The sequence below is a fragment of the Xenopus tropicalis genome, chromosome 2, assembly GCF_000004195.4.
Source record: "Xenopus tropicalis strain Nigerian chromosome 2, UCB_Xtro_10.0, whole genome shotgun sequence".
In the NCBI taxonomy this organism is placed as follows: domain Eukaryota; kingdom Metazoa; phylum Chordata; class Amphibia; order Anura; family Pipidae; genus Xenopus; species Xenopus tropicalis.
The window spans coordinates 30,537,281-30,560,612 of NC_030678.2; the positions used below are offsets into that span (position 1 = coordinate 30,537,281).

General features: G+C 38.5%; 2 protein-coding genes across 5 annotated transcripts; one reads left to right on the forward strand and one right to left on the reverse strand.

Moving 5' to 3' along the window:
- Window positions 1-209: 209 nt before the first annotated feature.
- spata22 (spermatogenesis associated 22) lies at window positions 210-12,458 on the reverse strand. Of its 3 annotated transcripts, none has more exons than XM_012957517.3 (8): window positions 12,281-12,458; window positions 8,243-8,377; window positions 5,710-5,770; window positions 4,676-4,750; window positions 3,177-3,492; window positions 2,634-2,763; window positions 2,079-2,176; window positions 210-767 (listed from the first exon to the last, which is right to left on the reverse strand). In XM_012957517.3, the coding sequence occupies exons 1-8, from the start codon at window positions 12,324-12,326 to the stop codon at window positions 579-581; spliced, it is 1,050 nt and encodes a 349-aa protein (XP_012812971.1). In that variant the 5' UTR covers window positions 12,327-12,458; the 3' UTR covers window positions 210-578. The 3 variants fall into 3 exon arrangements, with proteins under 3 accessions (XP_012812971.1, XP_031752519.1, XP_031752520.1); XM_031896659.1 differs by having other exon boundaries at window positions 2,634-2,760; window positions 12,281-12,425; XM_031896660.1 differs by lacking the exon at window positions 4,676-4,750 and having other exon boundaries at window positions 12,281-12,425.
- Window positions 12,459-12,475: 17 nt separating this feature from the next.
- On the forward strand, window positions 12,476-21,807 carry aspa (aspartoacylase). Of its 2 annotated transcripts, none has more exons than XM_012957163.3 (8): window positions 12,476-12,591; window positions 15,323-15,380; window positions 15,674-15,924; window positions 17,463-17,658; window positions 20,343-20,436; window positions 20,971-21,078; window positions 21,156-21,265; window positions 21,575-21,807. In XM_012957163.3, the coding sequence occupies exons 1-8, from the start codon at window positions 12,569-12,571 to the stop codon at window positions 21,596-21,598; spliced, it is 864 nt and encodes a 287-aa protein (XP_012812617.2). In that variant the 5' UTR covers window positions 12,476-12,568; the 3' UTR covers window positions 21,599-21,807.
- The last annotated feature ends 1,525 nt before the right edge of the window (window positions 21,808-23,332 follow it).

Sequence of the window (23,332 nt, forward strand, 5' to 3'; positions counted from 1 at the left end):
TTTAACATTTAAAGTTCGGCTTTTCACTCTACTGCGCATGCGCGCGCAGCGAATCAGGAAAAGGAAGCGCCGGCAGCTACCCCGGGCTGGTGCTGTTCCTTCCTCACAGGGGCACCAGCCCGGGGTAAAAGGTAGGCGGTCAAAGTCACTTGGGGGTGCCTAACATTTTGGCACCCCCAAGTGATTTTGACTTTATTTTTCCTTTAAGCCCTAAAACGCTGAACTTTGTACTATAACTGTTCAATAAATTTACAGGCTCCTATTCTCTGTATCTATACCAATATTCAACTTTATCTTGGTATTGTATAATTAGAAATATTTGCATATTTATAAGGCAATGACAACATTTTTAATTACAGAAACATTAACATCCACCAGAGGGACTCTTATCCCACACAATTTATTCATTCTATACAAACCAGCTCTTGCTTATGTATGCTATTAATCTATGAGCTAAGGAAAATCTATTATTATAACATATTTCGTATTAAAACCACATGCATGAAATAATGGGCTTTTAATATGCTGGATTATGAAAATACCAAAAAAATGAACAACACCTCAAAAAGCAACAGATACTATATTTCATTTAATGTAACGAATTGCTTCATCTCACGATTGGCTGCAGTGAGGAACTGATGGAAGGTTTCTTGCTCAGCAACCGAAGCAGGTCTCACAGAAAAACATTTGAACAGGTTTCTTTTTTTATCATAATTTCCCATTGATCTATGAACTCTTCCTCTGATAAGCCTTGGTAATTCCCTGTCCTAAGATATAAATAGAAATAAAGACTATATATAAATATCTGATATGTATACAGCATACACAGGCAACTTTGGGTGACTGAAGTGATGCGTATACCATCCCACCAGCAATTTACATTCTTGCCGGTGGGATGGCATGTCAAGCATATTAGTTGCCCGCAATAGTGAAGATTTATCGCGGGCAACTAATCTTCCTGTGTGCCACGGCCCTAAACATCAGGAGAAGGGAAGGTGAGAGGCAGGGTGCCTGACTGTCCCTGAGCCCGCTTTGCAGTGGCAATTATGTATTAATAAAAAAATTTCAGCTGCTTCATGGGGCCTTCCGGGATGTCATCAGCACAGCACTGATGCAGCAAGGAGACGTGTGGCAGTATGGAGAAACTTTGCTTCTAGCAAACATTGCACCTGCTAGTAAAAAATGTTGATCTACTCCGCCCCCAAACTCCCTGTGAAGCTTTCATGCAGGCAATTCGATAAATGAATGGGTGGAGAGCATTCACTGGGTTTTCTCCCAGGCCCACAGAGCTACAAAATATCAGCTGGCAAAAAAAAGTTTTCTTGTGGCCACTGCCACTGCCTCTAGGTTGAGTCTTTAGTTGTTTATGGTTACCCCAGACAGAAGTGTGAGAACACTAGGAGGGAACATTGCTGTTTACGATCGTCAGATACGAAAAACTCGTACTTTGCTGAGCAAAAGTACAAATTTTTCATACTAGCATATACGATTTGTCGTACTTTAAAAAGCACAATACAAAAAAATTGTATTTAATACGATTTTTTTGTATCGTTTATTCAGGCAACATTTTTGACTGGAGTAATGGCTGTGCTGTGCACCTTGTGACAGATAAAGAATCTGGCACAATATGCACATCATAGCTTCAGAAAGCATGGACCAGCCCTGTCTTTATATGTATATAAAGCCAAAAAGTGTTATTTACCTAGTAGCCCAATGTTTCGGTCACATCCAGTAAGCTTTTTAGTAATGAAAGCACTTGGCCTATAGGATCGTGTTTTTATATGGTGTGTGTATACGTGGAGCTAAAATGGACACAAATGTTGTCTATTTTGACACCGCTGATTAAAGGTACTTTTGTACAAACGGCTCCTTGTCCTTCCATATTGTTGGGCTAAGTGCCATTGCATCAGACCTTCTTCTTCTGAGGAACTGTATGTGGCATGTGGCAGTAATTCCAGGGTTGAAAACATGGTGATTTGTGTTGTGGTCATAAATTAGCTTTATAATAATCAACTAAAGCCCCATGCAGAGAAAAAGAGGATGTAAATAATAAGTTTAAGTGGAAATATAATACCTACTATTTCATAGAACACACACGGCACACTGTGTTTGCCATCTCTCAAAAGAAAAATCTTTGACCCATGAGCACCTGATGTTACAGCAGAGTCAAGTGTAGCTAACAAAAAACAAAAAAAGGATTAAGTATCATGGCAACAAAAAGGAGAAATGTAGAAATCTTTAGGGGTAAATGTTTAGTTTAACTAGAAAAACTATATATTGATATATTGTTTTCTTCAAAACAACATAAGCTTCTAAATTTGTGAAAATATATTGTGTATAATTCCTGTTAGTTACAAAGCTGCAAATTTGCAGTATTTACAAATCTTCTAAAATTGGCAATGTGTCATTTACTGTATCTTACCACCCACGTTTTCTTGGGAATGCAGTGTGTTCAGATCAGTTATAAAACGTGTAATGCTTCTAAAGCTATGCTGCTTCCTGTGCATTCCCCAAAACCACAGGTGCTGCATTTTTTGTTTGCACTAGGGTGACCACTGCAGTGAATTACAGCTTTCAACAAGTAAAAGGATTTTAGCAACAGTAACAGTAGATTACTCAGTACTGGTACATACCTAACACTTCAAACAGCAAACAGATTTTGTCTGTAATCTGACTCCAATGTCTCATGCTTTCAATGTTTGCAGGTAATATTCTAAGTGAATTGCTCTTTTCTTTAATATTCATTTGATACACTGGAACCTTCTTTAAATAAAAGAAACAATTGATAATCAATACTAAAAGTAAATAGCAATATTTTGGGTCACATTGCTAAAATAATCTAGGCTCTGTATATTATATACGCTATAGTAATGGCCCTTACTGTTAAATACAAGGTTCATTACATAGGAGGTGCAGAAAATTATTTCTAAGCAACTTCAATAGTTAATAGTAACTATTCAATAGTAACTTCAATAGTAATTTTGTTTCATAATGCACCAAATAGTTTTTTGATGGAAATCCCCTGTGCTAATTTTAAACATTTGAATACTTGCTTCCAAGAATACAATAACCAAACAAAAATGTTTTTTTTTACAGCAAGAAAGTAAAACTACTAAACGACTAAAACTAAGCAATGACCGGCAACTTTATTTTACCAACAAAAACAAAAACCTTACCTGAACAATCTCTTCCTCAGCCATGTCCACAAAACCATGTTTACTTATTTTACTGTTGTTTTTCAATGATGGCATGAGATCCTTTGTAACTGACGGAGTATACTGTGATGATCTATTAGATGTTGAAGCTGATACTTGTTCTGTTAATTTTTTCCCAGACTGAGCATGGAAATGGTATTGTTTATAGACTTTCTGTTCTTTTGATTTCTCTATGCTTAGTGGCTTTCCATAAGTAACATCCAAACTTTTATCACTTCCTGAGCTGTGGAAAAGGCTTTTCTTCCCTGGCCAGAGCTGGTTTGTCATTCCTGTGGATCTGATATATTGCTGTATTAATTATATATAACTCAAAGTGCTGATATATCACTGAACTCAAATTATATAATAAAAGCAATATAATAATGATAATGCATTAACATTTTACATGTGCTTTGCCTAAGGAAAAAAAAAACAGGACTTTGCCTTCTCTTTATACAAACAAAAAAATCACATGGACAGCACAATACATAAAAAATATATATATATTATTGTCTCACACACATGAAAATGTAGTCTTCCTGACTACCCAAAGGCTTCTCCCAGACACGACCACCACAAGGTCAACACCCTGTTACTTGCAGGCTCAGTCTTCTCTCAAACCCCTTGGACTCTCAGTCTCAAGCCCCTTGGCACTTTCTCTTTGCCACAGGTTCCATGGGCCCCTTGGTTCTCTCTGGACTCTCTCCAGCTCCTTACACACACACACACACACACAGACTATATAATTAACCCTTTTACCACTAGACATCCCCCTGCAACCCATATCATGCACACTTTTCAGTACAATTCTAGGCTGTCCTGCCACAATATTATATATCTATATATACACAGTCCAAGCAGTAGGTAGCACTCCACATACAAAAAGCTGAATGCCCGGGTGCTCATGCAAGAAAAATTTACAAATCACTGCAGTAAAGGCCAGCACTCACAGGACTTTTGAAGCTGTATCATCAAAGAAATAAAAAAAGTTTTACAAATAATATTGAAGCATGGTTCTTTATTTTGTCCGACGTTTCAGTTCCAGCTTGGAACTTTCATCAAGGATGAAACCTGATGAAAGTTCCAAGCTGGAACTGAAACGTCGGACAAAATAAAGAACCATGCTTCAATATTATTTGTAAAACTTTTTTTATTTCTTTGATGATACAGCTTCAAAAGTCCTGTGAGTGCTGGCCTTTACTGCAGTGATTTCTATATATACACACATATACACACACCACTGAGGTGCACTCCAAACAATGTAAAAAACAGCTGGTCAGGTGCATGGAAAACAAAATATAAGCAAAATGTTCTGCACTGTATGGATCTTTGACAAATGAGTAAGTAAGAAAGTTTATTTAATCTTGTGCAACCTTTTTATGCTTATATATTTTTATATATTATTATTTAGATATATACACATAAAACATATGTAGTGTTGCTTCTCATATCCCACCTATAAAAATGGAAGAATGACTTACATCTTGTGGTGAGATGTCGTACTGGTTTTATACTGCTGAACCTGTTGATAAGGTTCATGATGAGGTACCTGCAGGCTTGTGAAACAGTATAACATTAGTAGAGTCAAAAGACTACTAATACAGTGCTCTTTTTTCTCTATATCTTTTCACTATACCACATTTTCAGGGTCTATATAATGAAATTACAATGTTGAAAACCACCTTGTGCAGTCTGGAACCATAAAAATCCCCTGGATAAGGAGGCCTTCTGTTGAACAGTGTTGTACAACTCAAGCAAATACCAAACAGCAGAAAACATAAAATGTCATCATGAACAGATTTTAATTCACTGTTTTTGTAGAAAGCAAAGAGTTTTGCCAATGTAAACAATTCTAGCACAATACATATATGCAATTCAAATATACAGATATTTGTTTTTTTATTTTATTTAATGCAATGATTGTCCTAATAAGATCCATAAATTATAAGCTACAGGGGTGGGAGATGCTCATCGACATTTTTTGGCAGTTCTTTTATTAGATTAAGCGAGGGCACTTTATTCCAAGGAATGTTCCAAGCACTTTTCTGATTTGAATAATCAGCCGGAACATCAAGTTCTTGGTACTGTTTATTAAGAACAAAGCCTTTACAAAGAAAATTGTGCTGAGTCACCTTGTTTGAAAAGGCAGTTTTACTCAAGTCTCACAATCAGCTGAATCAGAACAAAACAAACAAAATAGACAGTAAAATAAGAATAAGCTTATTATATTGTTTATGTTTTTTATATTGTTCTTGCAGCAGGCTACAGTCTCTTGAAAATGAATTAAGGGGAAGGAAAGGGAAACAAATCTCCTATAACTTGCTACTTAACCCCTCTTGCTATAACTTGATTTAAAAGTATGGGAGCATTTAAAGGACCACTAATGCATCAACAGATCCTGTAAAGTACTTTTCATGCTGTATAAAATCAACTTTTCTTTTTTTGTTGCTGCTTTGTTCTACAGTATGTGGTTATAAACTAGTTTGTAATTCTACAGAAAGTTTTTGTTACTCACCTATTGTCCATTCTAACACTTTGGTTATTTAAAGGAGGTATTTGTGGCTCCCAAATTAAATCTGTAACAGAAAACACACGTGCAAATATAGTTTAACCATGTTAAGTCAATAAAAAACTATTATAGGAATATAGTAAGATTAAACCAATGTGTGTTCCTTATTTTAAGGACTAGAGAGTAAAGCGATATGCACCCTACATGGCAGGAGGAATGTTACCCTGTAGAGACATAGTGGGAAAGCTCTGAGTTGCCCAACTATATTTTGTGTGTGCTGCCCCAGCAGTTAATATTTGTGTATTATGTTTAAAGTTAATGGTTTATATGCATATTAATTTTTACACTGCCACCTAGTGACCGAGGTCATATTGCAAGTTGTTTATTTCTAAGGGGCACATTTATCAAATTATTTCCGAATACAACAAATTAGTAAAGTTTTCATACTGTGTGTATTTTTGCGACTTTTTCACTAATTTGCATAACTTTTTTTGTATTTTGTGACAATTCGCGCGACAAAATCGTATTTGTCGCAACGAGTACAAAGTTTCGGATTCATTCATGCTTCGTTATCGTGACTTTCCTTGGGCCAGGTTGAAGCTGCAGAGTGCCATTGATTCCTATGGGAGGCTTCCAAAAACATGCACAGAAGGATCAAAGTCAGAAAGGTTTTCCCCATTGTTAACTATCGTTCGGATACAAAAATTTTGTGACTTTCGGATCGCCAATACGATATTATCATGACTATGATATTTTTGTAAGCATTTTTGTGACATTTCCCATCATCAGAAATTTTACCCAATTTCGGGATTCAAACTCGTACATTGATGAATCTGCCCGTAAGTCTGTATACCCTCCCATTTCCCTTCCTTATATGTGATGTCAGTTCCTAGCATCATACCATTCCTGTTCCTGCTTTCCATGTGTGAGGAGCTACTTCAGGGGTTAGGAAAGCAATATGCCTTTTGACCTCCGGCATTTGTTAATCCAATCCAACATTTGTTTACCCACACCAAATAAAGAACCTTTGTGTATTTCAAGTGTCTGGTGAGTTCTGGCAAAGATTGCCCACGGTGGTTGCATCAAGCTCCATACAGGCCCAGGGAGAGGGGTCTAAGGGGAAACTCAGCCATTATCACAGCAACTGGAGTCAGAATATTGTGTATCCCTCAAGGAGGACTGAAGATAAAGGTCTACAATCTTATGCAAGAAGCCCCAGAAAAATCTAGGTTTGAATCCCAGAAAAAAAAATCTAGCTATTTAAAAGACAAAAGGCAGCTAAGGCTCCACCAAGGAATAGTAAGTGGGCCAGAACTGTCATTTAGTGTACCTGGGGGGGTCAGTACCTACACATATTTTATAAAGTGAGGGTCAGTGGTACAGTGTGTAGGAATTAGGGATGCACCGAATCCAGGATTCAGTTCGATATTTAGGCAGAATTCTGGTAGGGTTTGGTTTTGGCCAAACTGAATCCAAATTAGCATAAATTAGCATATGCTAATTAGCACCCGGAAGGTTTACATTTTAGGGGGGAAAAACCTGTGTGCATGTCGATTTTTTTACCCTTCCTGATTTGGTTCGGTATTCATCCGAATCCATCAGGGTGGATTCGGGGGTTCAGTGCATCCCTTGTAGGAATGTCAGCAAAAGAAAGGAAAAAAACATCATATATACTGTAGTTAGGCAATGCATTCGGACACCCCATACACACCCTTGCCCATCCAAAAAGAGGGTTACATGAAGACTCAAATAGGTTTCAGTATCCTAAAAATGAGCTCAGAAGTTTTCTGCACTGCTAAGTATTAATCCACCATGTGGGCAAAGTCAGAACAGCACCAAGCACAATAACAGAGGAAAAGGTTAACAAAGAGAGAGAGAGTAGCTGCCTGAAAGTACTTGAATGATGCTTTCCTGTTTCAGCAAACACAGAACGGTGCATAATGTAATGTGCCCACACACTATTATTTGCACAAAAATTAATTAATGTAAAAATGTTATTCAGTAGATTTGGTAAATTGAACTTACCAAGGCACACAGAATAACACAGTATTTACAACTACACATCAACATAATGATATTATCTTCAGTTGTTGAATACTAAACAGGGATATTAAAGGAGAAGGAAAGGTTGAATCACTGGGGAGTGCCAAAATGTTAGGCAGCGAAAACAAGAAGGAAGGAAAACGTTTGCTCACCTGCATATACCCTGGGCTGGAAGGATTTTTTTTTGCTAATAGGAGCACCAGCCCTTGGTATCAGGTAATTGATTAAAATCACCACCCCACCAGTGATTTAACTTTAAGAACAAGACTCCTTAATGCATGTTATGCAATGGCAATAAACAAGAATTGTTTTTTGACTGACTGATTGTAGTACTAAAGAGTGTAGGATTAGAGGTAAAATTGGATTAAAAAAAAAACTTTTGTCAGATGTGTTATAAATAAATGCATCTATTTCTATTTAAGGTTTCAGTAATATTAACTATTCTTTACAATAAAAAGATATAACTACTTTTGTTCTTAGTTTCCAAATCTATTACCTGTTGATAAACCACAAAAATCGGAACTATCAGAAACAAGAGAATTTTTGCTGGAACATTGCTCATTCTGTGGAAATGATGTCAGTGGCTGTCGACTCCTCTTTTTTTGGTTAAAGATTGGTACAGGAAGACAACCTGTAAGGGACAGCATACAATCATACTGAAGTTAATCAGAGAAAATAATGGTATACACGCAGTAGATGGTTTGGCCAAAATGTCCAAAATGCAATAAATAGTTCTTGTGGAATCCATTGGACAAGTTAAAGGAACAGTAACACCAAAAAATGAGTGTATAAAAATAATTACGATATTATGTACTGTTGCCCTGTGCTGGTACAGCTGGGGTGTTTGCCTCAGAAAGACTACTATAGTTTATATAAACAAAGCTGCTGTGTAGCCATGGGGGCAGCCATTCAAAGGAGAAAAGGCACAGGCACTTAGCAGATAACAGATAAAGCCCCATTATATTCTACAGAGCTTATCTGTTATCTGCTATGTAACCTGTGCCTTTTCTCCTTTTTTCCAGGTTGAATGGCTGCCCCCATGGCTACACAGCAGCTTATTTATATAAGCTACAGTACTGTTACTTTAGCAAATACACAACTTTACCTTTGCAGGGTAACAGTACATTATATTTTAAATACTTTAATACACTTTCATTTTTGGCGTTACTGTTGCTTTTAAAAAACTTCCAAAAACATATTGCCTTGAATGAAAATAACCTTAAAGGGGATGTCCACCTTTCCCCTCAAGGGTCCCTATTGCTGAAATCAGTATGACAATAGGGACTTATTAAAAATCCAAACTTTGCTTTCAATATTCCAAAAATGTTAGCCTCTTCCTCAGTCATTGGCATAGCATGAATCATATTGTCTGGTATTGCATTTCATGCAATGAAAATAAGAAATGAAGGGCTCTTTCTGGTTTGTGCTGCAGATCCCTGTAAGGTGGCAGTCGAGGTGACAATTTGTCACCCCCCCCCCCCCCCACTCTTTTGCTGGGACAGCAGCATATCCTAACACTTCCCGACCCACAAGAAAAAAAACTTCCAGCTTGCACCATCAGATGCACACACATTATCTTTCAAAAGACCCCCTGCTCACTTGTTTGTATGCTATTTAAATTGGCAAAGGGGGCAGGGGGGGTCATACAGTATAACCTGTAACAGACTGGGCCCATTCAAGGTCGTGGGGGTCTGCTGTATGGCAGGTAAACCACTGATAATGTAAGCTCTAACTTTTAAAAACAATGCATTGAGTTTTCGATGCACTTTTTTTTTTTTAAACTTTGCGTGTGTTAGCATCCATGTAACAGATCAGACTACAAGCTCCACAGGGTCAGATGTTAATAATGACATTTTGTATAAAACACTCCCCTTGTGCAATCAACTAGAGCTGTTGCACACAGGACAGGATTCCCAGGGCAGCACCTTCATCCTTCCTTTCCCTACAGCAGATTATTTTCTGCAGCTGTTAGTATGCCTGCACTCACTGATTGCCCTTTTCTCTTAGCTAATATCTGTTCCAGAAATAAACTTACAGAAATAAACCTGAATCCAGTCTTAAAGGGATACTACCAGAAAAAAAAAATTATTGTCCCTACTTGTATTAGCATGGAGGAATCAATGTAAAATTACTTTTTGGCTGTTTCTATTTACTTTCTCGAAAACAGCATGCCATCTTGCTCTATGGTAGGAAGCCTAGATATACTCTCAGGATCACAGCCAGTGTCCCACAATGAAAAACAGGATCTGAAAGCCCTTTCCTACACTGCAGCTTAGAGGTGTCTGTGGCTGATTTAGCAAGAAAAGGTAAGAATACTTAGGTGGGGCAGAATAAAAAGAGGCATTACCTTAAAGTTTTTGCTGAGTGACAGTCAATAAGCATAGTGGCAACAATTCTAGGTTACACAAAGTGCACTTAACCCAACCTTTTCAGCCACAGGGAAACGGTTAAACTATAAACATATATTGTGTTTATAAGCTATTGAAATGTAACAAGGGATAATATTTGATGACAGTGTCAATTTTAGCTGAGCATTCCATGAATTGGTATTTTCATTCATCTGCGTTGGGCCCCCTAATGACCTTGACAGAAGCTGAAAGGACAAAATGCAAAGCACCCTGGTCCATATTCCTTATACGCACATGGCACCACACTTACATATAGTGCGGGCAGAAGGTTTGAATCTGGCACGTGTTTTGCCTGCTTATTACTTTTGCAGTTAGGTTGCCATGGCCTCGCTGCAGGGCAATAGCTTGTCCACATTCACTGCCTTTTATTCAGCTGAAACATGTGATCCACATTGTTAAAAACCCATTGACATACCTCACATCCAGTATTTATCCATGATACATTAATTACTGCAATATGTTGCTATAACGCAACGGTTCTCAACCTGTGGGTCGGGACCCCTTTGGGGGTCGAATGACCCTTTCACAGGGGTTGCCTAAGACCATCGGAAAACACATATTTCCGATGGTCTTAGGAATAATTTTATGGTTGGGGGTCACCACAACATGAGGAACTGTATTAAAGGGTTGCGGCATTAGGAAGGTTGAGAACCACTGGGTTCTGCCAGCATAATAAATCATAGTATAACGGGATGCATTTATTATGCTGGCGGAATTAATTCATGCAAGTCAATTTTCCCCATTGATGATATTGTTACAAATCAGAACAGTTATTTACTACTGATTCAGTTTCATGGATTTATATCATACATGGCAATAATATTCCAAAAATGTCCCCCCAAACCGCAAAAAATTTACCTGCATCAGAAACCAACCAATCAGTAGAAACCAGACCCACACTGCCTGCACATCTACTCATCTATAATCACAAGTGCTCAAATGGACACAAAATTGAGCGTGCGTTGATGCTTTTCAGAAAGTTACCTGTGTCACTGCATGTTATTTTGCAACTTGCAGCAAGCACCAATGTGCCCCTTCAGCCTGCTCTAATGAATAACATGGAAGCGCATTCATTGACTCAAGGTAACATCATTTTACACAACTGAATGAGCAGCAAGGTTTCTACTGTTCCTTGGCAATTAGTGCCACTGTATATGTAGGTTTGTTTGGGGGGTTACTGTGATTGTGACTACAGAGTAGGTGTAGCCTATGTCATTTCCCACAGCTTGCTTCATATTCTGTTATATTTTCCACTATAGGCATATATATCTTCCCCTTTTATGTTGTAATATTATGCTAGAATTAAGCATTTCATATGATGTATTAAGATCTGCCACCTTTCCTGGAAACAAATCTGCCCCTATTTTTATCTTTCTTCTTTATTAATAACATTGGCATCAATGATGATTGTTAGCAGCTAGGCTAGTAACACACCAGCCAGTTTACAAGCGCAATTGTAGCATGTTGCATGTGTTCTCAATCTATTGTCAAACCTTAATCTATTGTCAAACATTGGCAACATGTGAAGTACCTAGGGATGCCCCTGGGTAGGAGCAGTGAACATAAATGTTCTATTTCTACTATGGTACTGGCAACCCCAAACCTTCTGCCTAAAGCCGGCCATACACACACAATGACAATATCGTACAAAACCTCGTTTCATATGATATTTAGTGCATGTATGGCGGTTCGACGAGGTGACCAATACCACAAAGGCTGCGGATATTGGTCGACTCTATGATCGGGCAGGTTAAAGCACCTGAGCAAAATCTACGTTCAGGGCTGAATCGGCAGAAGGAGGTAGAATTTCTATTGTTTCTACCTCCATATCTGACAATTCAGCCCTAAATGTCAGTGGAGGGTGGGAAAGATCAGAGTTGCTACAGGTATGGCCACCTTAATAGGCATCAAGGATAGAGACCTGCAACTTTTTGGCTCTGCTTTCCTTGCACGTCCTCCAATGCTGTTATAATAAACCAATGGGTGAGGACAAACAAGCAAAATTAATTTTGTGACTAACTTCAGTAAATCATGCCTAGTGTAATAGTGTAAGTTCCACCAACTACATACAAATAGGGCAGCCTTGTCTGTATATAAGCCCACACTGAGTTACCAGCATGACGCACCTGTGCTAGCCCGCACGGTACTAACTGTGGGGAGACTCTTCTTCATCCTTTATCCGAGTCTCACAATAGCAAGAGGGGACACGCCCACTAGTAGCTCTGTCACACACTTCCCGCCAACCCTTCCTCCCCGCAGCTTCCCAATGCGCTCTTGCGATTATATAAGTGAAAGCAGCGGCTCTATCTCAGACTTCCCGCCAAGGCTTCCTCCAAATCTCTTCTCGCGAGAATAGGAGTGGGCCCGTCCCGTCAGCGCTTACTAAAGCTGGAGACGCCTTACGAGCTAAAGAGATGTTACAGTCTGTTTGTAGAAGGTATATTTCGTGAAACGTGACAGCAAGTAAAAGTTTCGAAGAGGTTGTCGGAGTCCCGTTTTCATACAATAACAAACGCAGCTGTTTCTTACTTTAGACTTTTCTGTTTTAGTCATAGTTCAAACAAATGTGTACAGCTCAGGGAAGTGGTGTATGTTATTAGGATTGACAGAAAGCAACACTTGTTACTTATTTTGACCATGCTTTTAATACGTTTAGACATGCAAGAAATGAGTTAAATCCATTCTGACGTATTCCTGTATACAGAAACCAAAACCATGTCGGAACAGAGATTTAAACTTCAAGTCATTGGGGGTCCTTTATAAACTCTGGGTAAATAACCCATGGCAACCAATCAGATGCTCTCTTTCATTGTTCTACCTGCTGGTGACTGAAAAAAAAAACTAATCACTGATTGGCTGGTATGGGTTATTGTCCAGGTGCAAATTTGTTTTTATAAAGTGTCCCACTAGTATTTGCCAGAATAAACATTACCATCACGGATTTGAGGAGAACCTTCGACAAAGATTCAGTAAAAAGTGCTGGTCTGAGACATTTCACAATATCCCATCTGTTTGAGTTGCCAATATGTCCACGTAGCTACTTCAGACCTGGTTTAAAATGAGCAATGGTAATTTTGTACAGGGAGCCATTTGAAGCATACGTGATAATGCCATAACAAACCAATATTAAATATAGCCTCAAATATTTCACTTTGTCAGGGGCCAAAGGTGTGTTTCTGATAGCAGCCCTCTAGCTGAGCTTTGACTTTTTTATATAATCTCACAGTCATAAATAGACCTCTCTTACACTTGTAGTATGAAATATGCATCCACTGTTTAAAAAAAGCAACCCGTCACTATACTAAATAAATGTATCCCTAGGTTATAAATCAGCTAAATCTCTCTTAAGGTAGAATGTAAACCTAGAAAAGATGCATTTCTATACTGTACTTACTATACTAGCCCAGAGGTTTAGCAGACTTATAACAATGGTGACCCAAGCCTTTAAAGTTGCCCATATGAGCTTGCTTGGATCTTGTTAGGCCATATTCTGTGTGTCCGCTACATGCACATACTAGTGTGCTCTGGGCTGCTCTTGAGATGCTGAGCTTATGGGTGATAGGAAATAATCAAGTGGATAATGAGCTTTGTTTGTTATAGGAGCTGAAACAACAGCTGACAACAAAGCTTCCATATTAATCTGAATTAATTATTAGACTTGCATTGGGACTTTTATACACTGAATAATGAACCCCCTGTTGGAAAATATAAGAAAATTACAAGTCTCAAAATACTTCCATGACCATATAAAGGCATATTGCTGAGGCTGGGGTGAGTTTTAAAATCCTCATATTTTACAAAAAGGGGTATAGTATTTATTATAATACACACATTTTAGGGAGGCATGTGACACATTTACAGTACTAAGCACTGATTATAACCAATGACATCACTAAGCACTGTTTACAAGATTTTAATTTACAGGATATTCTTGTAAATCTTCAAAGAAATCTTGGTACATCATGGCTCCACCGGCTCTGTCCCCATTCCACCCCTGCCCCCTGTTCATGGTCCCTGCTCCACTGAGACTGAGGATTTCATGTGATGATTGTCTGCATTTTATTAAAGCAGGTAAACTAGTTGCCACCATTTCTTAATAAAAAAAATAGGCTACCTATATTTTTATCTTTTTTCCTTATTAATAAAATAGGCATCAATCATCATACCATCATAATATCTTCCTAATGGCAACCCTGAGGTAAATTTGGGTGGAAATTACTGACAGCAGGCTAGAGGCCTGTTACTACAGCTGACCAGGTGATAGGGAGTTTATTCAGGGTGAGTGCTAAAAAAATGAGTTGATATGAGTTGATATGTCTAATAAGGTATATTGTAAATTGGTCCCTTAACTCATATAATCAGAAATTAAGATTTTGAGCTATTGGGGGTATTTTTGGAGGCACGGATATTCACTGCTAAAAGGCTGTGATTGCTTTGGGCTGGTATAGAACCACAAAATATAACAGGGGTCATTTACATTGCACGTCACAGTCTGCAAAGTGCAAAAAAAGACCACATTTGACCTTATTTTGCACGTTGTTCTGCTCTCAAAAAAGGCCACTGGCCTCTGCGTTTTAAAACAATTACACAAGTAATGTTGTAAATAACTCAAAAAATATAGAAAATAAAAAATGATGGCCACATGCAAATTGCCTTAGAATATCACTGTCAATATCATACTAATAGTATTTAGGAGAACTACCCCTTTAGTTATGGAAACTAATGCAAAGCATTAACTTTATTTCTCGTAACAGAATAGTTGCCTGGGGCAGGCCAACTGTGCAATGCTTAGAATATTGTACAGCATTTTGTATCTGTTACTAAATGTATTTTTGAGTTTATTAAAACTTTATTAAATACTTTTGTCAAATGCTGAGAACATTATGTACATTTTAAAGAAGTGACTAATAATTTAGGAATCAGGAAGTTACTCGAAGAAGATTTTTTTTCCTGTTATTCACTATTGTGTGCTATATTCTTTGATAGATATATGAATTTGCTTTCTGCACAAGGGTTAAAATCTAAAAATCCATGTGACAAAGTACACAGACTGCCTTGTTTACTTCTGTGCAGACTCCGATCAGCAGTAGAGCAGTTAAATATCCGGTGCAAAGTGTGCGTTCTGCCTTTGAAAAGTCCAATGATCAGTTTCTTGTTTTCGCACACAGACTGTCTGATCTGCCCAGAGAGCTTTGCCTGGGGCGGGGGCTAAAGAAAAACATTCCGGTGAGTGAAAGTTTACTACAGTCTGACAATAATTAGAAGCAAGTTGTGTTTGGTTTATCTGCTGTGAGAATGCTAAGTGGCTTAAAGGCTTCTTGGAACATTTCTAAGGGCAAGAATTAGCAACACTGGCACACCTAGAGAACGTAGTTAATGCACAATAACTTCAAAAATATCCAGTAAGGAGAGAAACAGCTTGTGATTCCCTTGTTTTGAAGGTACTGCAATCCACTTTTAAAGATTTAATGTACTGATGTTGCTACAAGTAACTGATCTGTGTCTGTTTATTTTTATAGCTAAGGAGTCTTCAGATTATGACAGCCAGACGAGTCTTAAATCCTGTGCAGAGGGTGGCAATATTCGGGGGCACACATGGTAATGAATTATCAGGAGTTTTCCTAGTCAACCACTGGTTAAAACATGGAGAGGAGATAGCAAGACCTGGCATTGAGGTGAGGCCCTTTATTACCAACCCAGGAGCTGTGGAGAAATGTGTTAGATACGTTGACACTGACCTTAACAGAGTGTTTGACTCTGAAAATCTTAGGTAAGGATGCTCTAAAGATTTTAATGTTCATTCTAATATAATGATTTTCAATTTTTTAAGAATTAAAGATGAATTATTAGGTGAAATATTTTCCTTTATTTATATTGCACTCACAGATACATCATTCGTATCAGTCTCTGACCCAGTGGAGCTTACAATCTAAGGTCCCTATTCCATTCACACACACACTATGGTCAGTTTTTTCAGGAACCGGGCAACTTGCCTTTATGTTTTGAGAGCGTGGGATTAAAGAGTACACAGAAGAAAAACCACTGAAGCATGGGGAGAACATACATACCCTTTGCATTTTGGGGTGTTTTACATGGCTCAAAAAATAAAAGATGAAAATTAAAATATCAGAAGGGGCTGGGGAGAGGGACTACCATGCAGCAGACACCCTGTGCCCCGGGGCCCCTCACAGTCGCAGGGTCTTCTGTATGGTAGCTACACCAATGGCAAATGCAATTTTCTAGTATAAATGAAAGGTACATGTAGGATTAGCAAAGATCAGTGATGGAATGCTAAATTGTGAATGGCAAAGTGCCAAATTTGCACAAATCTATCACTCTGCTTCCTTTATAAAAGATGCCAAGATATTACCTAACCAGTAGAGATTTCAATTTCTGTTTGGTTGCCATGGCACAAGAAAGCTTAACTTGTTCTAGTAAGACCAAAGATCAAAGTCATTCAAGTGACTTACCTAGTTAGTTATATCTCCACAACAATGAAATAGTGCTACCATGCACTTCAAGCCTGCAAAAAAGGCGACAATTGCATGCTGCATTCAGCTGTCTGCAAATGGCTGCAGTCCTCTATCTGCGGCATGACCTTTGGATTCAGGGTATCCCCTCATCCGCCCCCTACTTTGCAGTTCATTCAGATACATAAGGTAGGGAGCAGCAGGACATGCAGCCTGCATCAGAGCCCTGTTCTTACCTCCTGCTCTAAGGCAGGCACAAGCACCCAAAGCATTTATGGCACCAAGCCATAAGGATTGCTTAGTAACAAAGACCCATTTTTGCCCAGTTATAGAAAATAACAGCAGTTAATAAACTGTTTACTTTTAATGGTGTGCATTATGAAATAAAATATATTATTGGTTGTTATGGGTTACTAGGACAAAATGCACCTATGTTACTAAATTCCCCCAAATATGTTATAGCTGGCCTCTTATCCAAAAAAAATATTGTTTGTCCCATACTGCAAGAATATTTCAACTGTAAGTCTTACACTAAAGATTAAAAAACACACTAATTTGTAACTAAAAATGCATGATTTTATGCATAGATTTTATATCTTTGTTTAATTGCTTCAACATGATTTTCATATTTAATCACTTTTTACTTCAGGGTATAACATTTTGTGCATTGCTAGTGCTAATCACAAGCTGGATTCATCGTCAACCCATGGTGTTGCTCAAAAAAACTAAATGTTCAAAATACAATCTGCACCCCTTCTTAGAAGGAAGGAGGGGTTATAAAACGTTGCATGTCTTTTATAAGGTATCTAATATCTAATTTACATACTCAATGTGACAGGAATGAAAACAACTTGAACTTATCATATGAAGTTAAAAGAGCTCAGTATATCAATTCCATATTTGGGCCTAAAGGTAGCGAAGATGCTTATGATGTCATACTGGATCTGCACAATACAACATCACACATGGGTGCAACACTAATTTTGGAAGATTCCAAAGATGATTTTACAATCCAGATGTTTAACTATATTAAGGTAAATCTAAACTTTAGCATTCTGCATCCTGGAAATTAGTGTATGTTACATTATTATCCTGTTGTCAAATATTTCAAATTTGTTGTTCATCTGTTGTACAATTCACAAGGTAACTTTATATTAAAGGAGAAGTAAAGGTTTATAAAGTAAGCTTTAGCCTGCATTCCAGGGGCCAGAGTCTGCACAGTTTTCTCCTCTCTCCCCTCTTCTGCTCCCCGCTCCCATAAAAATTCATAAATGGGTAATCTGAGCTATAACGGCTAAGCTGCAAGCAGGAAGCTATGAAGACCAAGCTAAAATGGCAGCTGCAATCTTAAACAAACAGAGAAAGCTTCTAGGGTTCTTTACTCAGTTATGGTAAAGCTTTCTGCAGAATAAATATATTGTTCTAGGTGGCACTATTGTGGCGAATCTATTGGCAGTAAAATGCCAAAATGACTTACCATTTCCTTTAAACAATTCCAAAGCAAGTCATAATAAAGAATGATTTCATTGTCCTTATACCTAGCAAAAATGTTCAACCTAACTTGTTTTATACAACATAACCCCAAATCCAACTGTATTGGTCAAACAGTTCCAGGAACAGCAGTTTGAATGTATGGTTTTATTTTGGCTGGAGATTCACCTGCTGATAAAAGGTTGCAGTGGATTTTTCATATTCTTTGTGGAGTATTTATGTACCCTTTTTGTTTATGTTTTTATTTAATTATTAATATAGCATATGGAAGGGGAAAGGAGAACAAGAGAAACAACAAAAAGAGAATGGTGTACAGTAGCTTAATGACAGTGATCAGTTTATAGTCATATGTATGACTTCTAATTTAACTTTATAAGCTGGAGTAAATTGAATGTTCTCTGCACTCACCAAAGCAGGTTAATTCCATATCAGCAATTATAGTGTGTCATGTAAATGAGCCTTAACTTAACCCAGTGCTGTCCAACTGGCGGCCCGCGGACCGCATGCGGCCCGCGACCCCCCTCTGTGTGGCCCCCCACCTGTCTGGCTGCTTTGATGGCTTACTCTTGTGTAAGCTTTAAATGGTATCAGTACTGTGATTAACTGCCCCCCCCCCCCCCTGCATGGTTCTCACCTCAGATTCAGGCTGTAATCAGGCTGTATTGTTTAAATATGTAATCCCCTGTGTTGTTCACACCTTTTAATCTCTGCATTGTTCACCCCCTGCAGTGTTCACACCTCAGGCTCAGGCTGTAATCACCCCCATTGTTCCCCTGTTCACACCTCAGGAGCAGTAGAAACCCACAAATAATCCCTGCACACTACAAAAAGAACATATACTGAGGTGGTACTACAATTAAAAAGTTTTTTAATATATAGTTATTGTGCAGACTGTAGGAGCAGTGCCAGCATTGTGTCACTGTAGGCTGCCTGTGTGTGCCATACACACAGGCAGCATAGGGCAAGCAGAGTATGGCACACACAGGCAGGGTAGGGAAGGCAGAGTATGGCATACACAGGCAGAGTAGGGCAGGCAGAGTATGGCACACACAGGCCAAGTTTGGCACAAACCAGCCAAGAATGGCACACACAGTGAAAGTATGGCACACGCAGGCAGGGTAGGGAAGGCAGAGTATGGCACACACAGGCAGAGTAGGGCAAGCAGAGTATGTCACACAGGCCAAGTTTGGCACAAACCAGCCAAGAATGGCACACACAGTGAAAGTATGGCACGCAGGCAGGGTAGGGCAGGCAGAGTATGGCACACACAGGCAGGGTAGGGAAGGCAGAGTATAGCACACACAAAGGCAGGGTAGGGCAGGCAGAGTATGGCACACAGGCAGGGTAGGGCAGGCAGAGTATGGCAGGTTTTTGCTGTACTACAACCATTAATATGGGTATGGTCATGTGATAACATGGGTGTGGTTTCAAAAAGGGGAGTGGTCAAAACTGGCTTCCATTATCGGCCCTCCACCACGTAGGTCGGAAAAATTCCGGCCCTCGGTACAACAGAAGTTGGACAGCACTGACTTAACCTATTGGCTCTTGTATTTGCCAATGGCTTGCCCCGACAAAATCCAGTTTCACAAGGGCTGCAGTGGCGCATATTCCTGTGTGAATACTCTTGTGTATTTTGGGCCATTATGTATTTTTGCAGGAACTTTATTTTATGATAATAAGTGATAATGGAGACCAACCCTAAACTGCATTTTAGGTCACTAATTATACGTTGACAATCACTGCTATATCTGATGATTACGAAGGAAGCACATAAAATGTGACCACAATTTTAAGAATCACTATGAGCTACTTCCTAATGATGCAAAAAGAAAAAAACGGTTGTGCTATCCAAAATAGAGTCTATAGTAAAGTTAACTTGGAGTGTGTATTCCTAAAAGCCGTGGCTTCCGGCTGTAGACATATTAAGTGCAAAATACAAAAAAGGAAGTCACTCACGATTCAGGAGGTGCAAAAAAACTGCCTCCATGCTTCTCACTGATTACTCCAATAAACCTGCATGGAGGCAGTTTTTTACTTCCTAATGATGGCAGTGGGAAGTGCCACAAATAGCCCCTTGTCAGTGGCTACTTACATACTTCCCCTTGTTGTGGAAAGTATTCTGTAGTAAACTTTATATAGCCTTTAGATTTAATTCAAATATTCATTTTTATTAAACATGTGTTCATTAAAATTGAATTAATATAATTTATATTATTTACTGTTGCAGACTTCCATGGCACCACTAGCTTGTTCTGTCTTGTTAATTGAGCATCCACGGTTAAAATATGCAACAACACGTTCTATAGCAAAGCATCCTATTGGTAAGATATATTTTCTTATTTTAATAAGCTGTTTATAAGCATATTGAAATAATATATTGTTCAACTACTTTTAAGGGTCCTATTTATACATATATGTTGTTAGTTTTAAACCAAGAAAGTGCAAAAGGTGTCATAAAATGAACTGCAACTTTAAAAATCTGCTGCAGTTTACCCTTGTGTAAGTTCTGTATGAAAAGTCCTACCAACATTAGAGTTACACCGGAATGTATGCAGTCATTTTACACAAATCTGGTCTTCAGAAACCAGTTTGGAAAAGTGTAAAAAGCAAATTTTTTTTACATGGCTAGTTCAGTGATACACAAGAGGTGTCTGTTTAGCAAAATATGACCAGGTGAATAGTTAAAGCCACCATGTGGTGTTTATTTTGATGCGGGTATTGTGGGGGCTAGGGGAAATGCACTGATTTATCTTTTTATTACATGTTTGAATGCTACAACTTTAACTGCACCTCAAACTTACACAGCAAACTGTGGTTTTAAAAAGCAATTATGTAAATTACAATTCTTTTTACAGGAGTGGAAGTAGGACCCCAGCCTCAAGGAGTTTTAAGAGCTGATGTTCTAGATAAAATGAGGAGGATTATAAAACACGCCCTTGATTTTATCAACTATTTTAACGATGGTATGAAAATATCGTTATACTCCCCTGTTTTAAACAAAAATAATGTGGCACATTTTTAACAGTTTGTCACTTTTCAGGTAAAGAATTTCTACCATGCATCCTAGAGGTATTCAAAGTATTGGATAATGTTGCGTATCCTCGGAACGCAAATGGAGACTGCACTGCCATTATCCATAACAATCTGCAGGTATAAGTTGAACCTCAACACTGTGCAACCTCTCTTTTAAGGTGCAGGGGGATCTAAAAGTTTGATATAAACAAAAGTTTAGAACATGGCATTAAGTTTTTTGCTTTCTTTAGCTTGTAACTTTTAGGGAGAACTGAAGATGTTTGTTAGTGGGCACCATTTTGCCCTTGGGAATGGAATGAACACTGTACATTTCCCCAGTTGGTAAAGACCTCTTTATTGCATTAGAAATGGCACAGATTTCTCTGTAGATTTTCAGCAGAGGACTATACAGGCAGAATGATATTTATAATACATATTTTCTTACAGGACCAAGACTGGAAGGAATTATAACCTGGAGATCCAATGTTTCTCACTCTGGATGGGAGAATGATAGTGTATGAAGGAGATTGTATAGTATATCCAACATTTATCAATGAAGCTGCATACTATGAAAAAAATCAGGCTTTTACAACAACACAGAAAATGACATTATGTGCACAAGCAATAAGATGTACAGAACCAAAATAAATGTATTATTAAAACTTGTGGGCTTGCTTATACATACTGTATATCTAATTTGTTTTTTATTGGGTTTCTTATTTTGGTTTTTAGAATATATGCTAATTTCAGCTCATAAGGGACAAGTGTCTTATTACAGACAAGCTGCTTCTGATCCTTTTTTAACTATAAGCATGTCATATGCAGCATATTACCATCCACCTACAGTAGGTCATGAGGGAGGCAGCCTGATGTTTGATTTCACAGATAAGGCTTATTTCAGGGGTCAGGAACCTTTTTGGCTGAGAGAGCCATAAACACCACATATTTTAAAATGTAATTCCGTGAGAGCCATACAATATGTTTGGCCGTGGATGCTGCGGGGCAAGGTAGGGTGGGTCCCAAGGATTGCGGAAGCGATGCAGAGGAGGGCGTGGCTTGCTCTTGGCGGATAGAAGACCTGTTCTAAGGCATAGAACACGTCTTCTATCCACCGAGCACAGGGGCAAGGTAGGGTGGGTCCCAAGGATGCCGGATGCGATGAGTAGGAGGGTGTGGCCTGCGCTTGGTGGACAGAAGATGTATTCTAAGGCTTAGAACACGTCTTCTATCCGCCGAGCGCAAGGGCAAGGTAGGGTGGGTCCCAAAGATGCCAGATGCGATGCGTAGGAGGGTGTGGCCTGCGCTCGGCGGATAGAAGATGTATTCTAAGGCTTAGAACACGTCTTCTATCTGCCAAACGCGGGCCATGCCCCCCGTTATTTTTTTTATTAAAGATTTGGCAGCGAGCCAGATGCATCAAAAGAGCCACATCTGGCTCCCGAGCCTTAGGTTCCCTACCCCTGGCTTATTTGTACAAGGAACTGAAGTAGGTAACAGTACTGACCAGCTTATTTTTGTCCCTTAGTCATGCTTAACCCTACCCTACACCAGCTTGCATGGCAACTCAACTAAGCCAATGGTTTAAATGGGTGTGCCATAAAGTTTGAACTTTTTGCCAGGTTCTGCTATGCATATTAATAGGGACTATTCACCACTTAAATGACCACTACTTTTTTTTGCTATTTCCTATGGTGCAATCCACTGCATAAAAATGGCATTTACTTTTAGAATATGCAATTTATACTTCTGTTAGTTGCACAAAAGAGAGGTAGAACATAGCAGGTAATACACTATGGGCACATATGACAAGGAATACTGTGGGGTGTTACAAAAATCAGGAGCATACTTGAATGGACATCAGTGATGTGTATACTAAAATATTTGCTAAATATTCAATAAAGTAGAACCCCCATTTTATGTTTTTCAGGGGACCCCAAAAAAATTTCAGGGAAATGCATTATATATTGGTGGGACCATAAAAAAAACAGTGTAAAATGAAGAAAAACTTAAAATCAGGGTATTTAAAATTGAGGTTTCACTGTATGTGCATTGTACTTTTATCTACATCTTCCCCACTAGTGGTTCCTTAGGGACTCCCATTTTTCCTAAACTAAAGCTAGGCCTGCTCATTTTTATAATAACTATGGAACATGGATCATATTAATGGTCTGATTAACAATCCTTCATGTAATAAAGCAACATGGC

Excerpts from the sequence above, each read along its gene's own strand:
- spata22 (XM_012957517.3), bottom strand. The coding sequence starts at position 12,326 with ATGAAGAAGAGTCTCCCCACAGTTAGTACCGTGCGGGCTAGCACAG. Across the intron at positions 3,493-4,675 it reads ACGACATCTCACCACAAGAT|ATCCACAGGAATGACAAACC; the intron begins GTAAGTCATTCT and ends GCAATATATCAG. Across the intron at positions 2,177-2,633 it reads TTTGCTGTTTGAAGTGTTAG|CTACACTTGACTCTGCTGTA; the intron begins GTATGTACCAGT and ends GTTTTTTGTTAG.
- aspa (XM_012957163.3), top strand. The coding sequence starts at position 12,569 with ATGTTACAGTCTGTTTGTAGAAG. Across the intron at positions 15,381-15,673 it reads GGCTAAAGAAAAACATTCCG|CTAAGGAGTCTTCAGATTAT; the intron begins GTGAGTGAAAGT and ends TTATTTTTATAG. Across the intron at positions 21,266-21,574 it reads TTATCCATAACAATCTGCAG|GACCAAGACTGGAAGGAATT; the intron begins GTATAAGTTGAA and ends ATTTTCTTACAG.